This window comes from Apis dorsata, unplaced genomic scaffold, assembly GCF_000469605.1.
Source record: "Apis dorsata unplaced genomic scaffold, Apis dorsata 1.3 scaffold_524, whole genome shotgun sequence".
Taxonomy (NCBI): Eukaryota; Metazoa; Arthropoda; class Insecta; order Hymenoptera; family Apidae; genus Apis; species Apis dorsata.
Window position 1 is genome coordinate 222,411 of NW_006263747.1, and position 2,499 is coordinate 224,909.

At 38.0% G+C, this 2,499-nt stretch overlaps 2 protein-coding genes across 2 annotated transcripts in view; both read right to left on the bottom strand.

Annotated features, from left to right (window-relative positions):
• On the bottom strand, window positions 1-1,369 carry LOC102671225 (tctex1 domain-containing protein 2-like). The gene is made up of 4 exons (XM_006620595.2): window positions 997-1,369; window positions 821-904; window positions 487-683; window positions 1-289 (listed from the first exon to the last, which is right to left on the bottom strand). Exons 1-4 carry the CDS (start codon window positions 1,111-1,113, stop codon window positions 124-126), a joined length of 564 nt encoding a protein of 187 aa, XP_006620658.1. The 5' UTR covers window positions 1,114-1,369; the 3' UTR covers window positions 1-123.
• The window catches only part of LOC102670947 (hemicentin-1-like), a 20,079-nt gene that overhangs the window by 10,961 nt on the left and 6,619 nt on the right, over window positions 1-2,499 (bottom strand). The gene's annotated exons all lie outside the window — the stretch shown is intronic.

Consider the following 2,499-nt stretch of genomic DNA (forward strand, 5'->3'; position numbering starts at 1 on the left):
TGATATCACGAACAGGGGTTACAAAAAAAAGAGAAAGATAAAAAAAAAGGAATTAGCTTGAAATTGTAACGTATATCGTCCGCATATTGCGTCCGTGCGATTTAACCGGAGAACGATGAATTTTTACTCGTAATATATGGCGAATACACAACACCAAGCGTAAATATGGTTATTTTGAAAAACGTAGTACGAATAATTGTCTCGTTCCACGTCCCAAAGGCATTGAAAACCCGCGTGTAAACTTTGATCGAAACGTTGAACTATCGTCGCCTGCACCACTAGCTTGTACCTTGTAAACAAGAGAGAACAAACGAGTTACCAAATCCACCATCAATTATCAATAATAATTAATTTCTTAACAAAACGACGCGCGTTTATCACGCTCTCGTATAGAAAAAAAGGGAGGAAGGATGATTTTACGAAGAAATTTACAAGAGAGAGAGAGAAAGAGAATCGTTTGGCATTCACGAATTAGAACGTTACTACCTATCGTAATTCTTTTTGAGGAGCGCGTTTTGCAACTCGTTGTCGATCTCGCAGCACAATTTGGCCATCATGTTTGGATGATAGGACGTCACCGTCGACAATTTACTCTCCATCGTATCCCTCACCATGTTATCGACCACCTCTATGTTGAAGGGATTAAACGATTCGAGTCGATAGGTATTCTGATACTTGGGAATCTGAGCATATTTCATCGAAACATATCGATGTCAATTAATCACTCGTATCACTTGTCACTCGTTTCGATTTTCAAGGAATAGACTTCGTAGACGTTAGCTCGATATCCTCTTTCTTAACCTTAATACCTTTTACGTACCTTCATCCGATCTGCACGTTTATGGAAAAACACTCGACTCACCGAATTCGTACCAGAATTCTTCGAACCTAACCTCTTTTTACCCTGAAGAAGAGAATATATAAACGTTATTAAATCGACGATGAACAATCCTCACTGATTGATAATCCTTATCGGGGCTCATCCTCTCGATTTACCTCGTTAAATTGCACACCTCTTAAACTAACAGGTTTTTGCAAATTAGGATTTGAAACTTTTAAACTTTTCGCGGAGCGAATTTCCGTATTGGTTTGCTTCCCTTGTTGTTGACTCATCGTTGAAAAATATGATTTAAAAACGCGAGATTCGAGATTACAAAAAATTGATCTCAAAAGAAATTATATGTATATATTATATAAGATAAGGTTAGATACCTTAGTAGTTGTATCGTCGTGAACGAAACTAGAGAGAAACGATATTCGACCATTTGTTTCGGAGATTGTCACGTTCGCCACGCGCCACTTTTGGCGCTTCGCTATTCGTTTGCTTTTTCCGATTCGATTCGTTGATCCGTCGTATCACGGATATATATATATCTATAGTAAATATAATTTTCTACAGTTTCGAACTGTAGATGCGATTCACGTTTCGAGGAAAGATGGTTCTCGATCGAAAAAAATTGGAATAAAAGAGATGGAGATTCGCGTTCGTATTGTACGGGACAAAGCAAACAATACGCCGCACAACTCTTAATTTATATTGAATGTAAGAAGCTTAGCGAGGAAAGGAGACGTCGAAAGCAAGTCTTCGAGAAATCACCATCTATTTATATTCTATTTCAATTTTCCTCGTCTTATGCTTTTTAAACAAGGATTATCGAGATGACGAGCCAGAGAAAAAACGAGAAATATTCTTTGTCTCTCTCCATTCGCTTTTCTTTTCTTTTTCTTCTATATAGTATATATATATATATATAAAATATACGATATTACGATGATCGTTTCCGAGAATTACTTCTCTCTTCAATTGCGATTTCCGACCGACCGACCAATTACTTATTCCAAAATAATATCACCGCCTGTCGAATACGAAAAGCAAAGAGGAAAAGCATCGAAGAGAGCAACTACGTAGAATAGGATGAGAATTACTATCGGAGCGTAATAAATTCGCGATCGACGCGAATCTTGAAATAAAAAAAAAAAAAAAAAAAAAAAAAAAGAAAAGTTGGAAATTACACTGATTGATCTTAACTCTTCGCAAAACGAATCGAAAAAAAGAAAGAAACTCTTTTTTTTCTCTTCGAAGCGATGGTAATTTCGTAGCTAAGAAAAGCGAGAGAGAGTCGTTACGATGCATCGCCGATTAATCGTGAAAATTATTCGAGACTGAAAGGAAAGATAGGTACACAGCCTCTATCTTTCTTAAAGGGAAACCTGTCGATTCGAAAATCCTTGGGAACGAGACGAAGCCGTGAACTTCGATTTTTCATCGGAGGTAAAATTCATAGTTGATTTATGCCAACGGGACGATCTCTTACGGAAAGAAGGGGGCTCGTAAGAGCCGAGCGATTCCTCTCGATAAAAACCGATATTTGCGTGTACGCTGCGTCCCTCGTATAATTCAACTTGTATTCCTTCCTCGCTGTTACGTGACACCCATCGTTGATCCCATTCCCAATGAAAACTATAGAATTGTCGACAATGGAGACGGAAAGGGGAGGG